At 38.4% G+C, this 1,545-nt stretch overlaps 1 protein-coding gene across 1 annotated transcript; it reads left to right on the top strand.

The window, feature by feature from the left end:
• Positions 1-225: 225 nt before the first annotated feature.
• Positions 226-1,156, top strand: BESB_031560 (uncharacterized protein; the record flags this gene model as incomplete). The annotated part of the gene is made up of 2 exons (XM_029361818.1): positions 226-247; positions 924-1,156. 2 exons carry the CDS (start codon positions 226-228, stop codon positions 1,154-1,156), a joined length of 255 nt encoding a protein of 84 aa, XP_029214691.1.
• Positions 1,157-1,545: the final 389 nt, after the last annotated feature.

Genomic DNA, 1,545 nt, shown 5'->3' on the forward strand with positions numbered 1-1,545 from the left:
AACATAACAACATAGAAGGTAAAGCTGGATTACGTTCAAACTTTACACTGGATACGTTTCAATGTTAACTTACTAAATACCATGGGAGCGAAGAGAATCTAATATGTAACTCCGTTCATGGAAATCAAAAGAGCTTTCACTGATTGTATTTATGAAACGTGATTAGTTCACCTAGCCAACACGATCCGGTTGTTTGGGAATAATATCCCTATTTAAGGGATTGATATGTGCTACAATAACACAGTCGGTACGAAGTCGAAACAAGGTAGTTGATGGTGAACCAGTGGCTGAACAAACCTTTTTATTGATTATGCTGACTTTAGTCCCGAGAAACTACAGTTCTGCTTAAACTGAGGAGTCAAGTAGGTACAAACCGTACAAGGATTAATTATGTCCATCTGTGCATCTAAGTTGAGACTATCGGTTATATATTTTAGACGCTAACTTCCCGGCTAAACTTTGACTTATTAAACCAGCCTGGGATCATAAAAGTACTATGTATGGTAAGATTGAGCGTGGACTATCGAATGAAACAATGTGCTCCAACGCTAGTCTAAGTCTCTAACATACCTTTTACCTACAACTGTACGGAACGTAAAAACCTCCAGGCAAAGAACTTGGTATTTCTGTTCTAATTCCCCGTGGTAAACACAGTCAACGAATGGCGGAAGGAGCATTCATATGTTATGCAGTGTCTTAGGAGAGATACTCTAGATTTAGCATTCATCTACAGCTACGGTAACTGTTGTGTTTAAATAGCGGTTAACCTTTCCTTTTCCTTACGTACTCAGGGCATGCAATACCAATCAGATAACAACTGAAGCTAGACTCCATGTTACACTTACTAAAATGGGATTCCTAGGTTGATATAAAACTACCTTTTTTCTGGGGAGTATATACTACGAGTTGGACTACTGGTTTAGATCTTGAAGGTCTTTGTTTACCGGATCCAAGTTCTCTTGTGCTTTTCATGACCATCATGTTAAGTGCATTAAGTATAGTGGTATCCAGCGTATATTTGAAAAAACCAACATTTGTATACAAGCTGTACGAATATCATGACATTCACTTTGGTAGTCGCCTTCTTAATGTTAGTCTGTACGGAATACACGGATCGGATTCTTGTTGGCCTGGCACCTGTTTAGTAACTGGATGAACGCTTTTTACGCCTGGTATGCATGGATAATACTCGACTCTTCTATAGTTTAACCGCTACTGCTGGGACTGTATATTTATGTACTTACGGTAGTACTATCAAGCCTCTTCTTCCAAATAGATTTCATGGAAAACCTAAAATTCGCATGTTTGATTGACATTTAGCCGCTAATATACAATCATCCAAGATATATTTATCTATCGCAGGTTCGGTCTAATGTCCCGTTATACTATATAGATCACATGGCTTCTGTACTTTGAGATCATGCTAACGGCGAGAAGGGAAGTGTGTTTCAAAGAAAAGGGATGTTTAGCCGGGAAGTTAGCGTCTAAAATATATAACCGATAGTCTCAACTTAGATGCACAGATGGACATAATTAATCCTTGTA

The sequence above is a fragment of the Besnoitia besnoiti genome (genome assembly GCF_002563875.1).
Source record: "Besnoitia besnoiti strain Bb-Ger1 chromosome Unknown contig00163, whole genome shotgun sequence".
NCBI classification, from domain to species: Eukaryota; Apicomplexa; class Conoidasida; order Eucoccidiorida; family Sarcocystidae; genus Besnoitia; species Besnoitia besnoiti.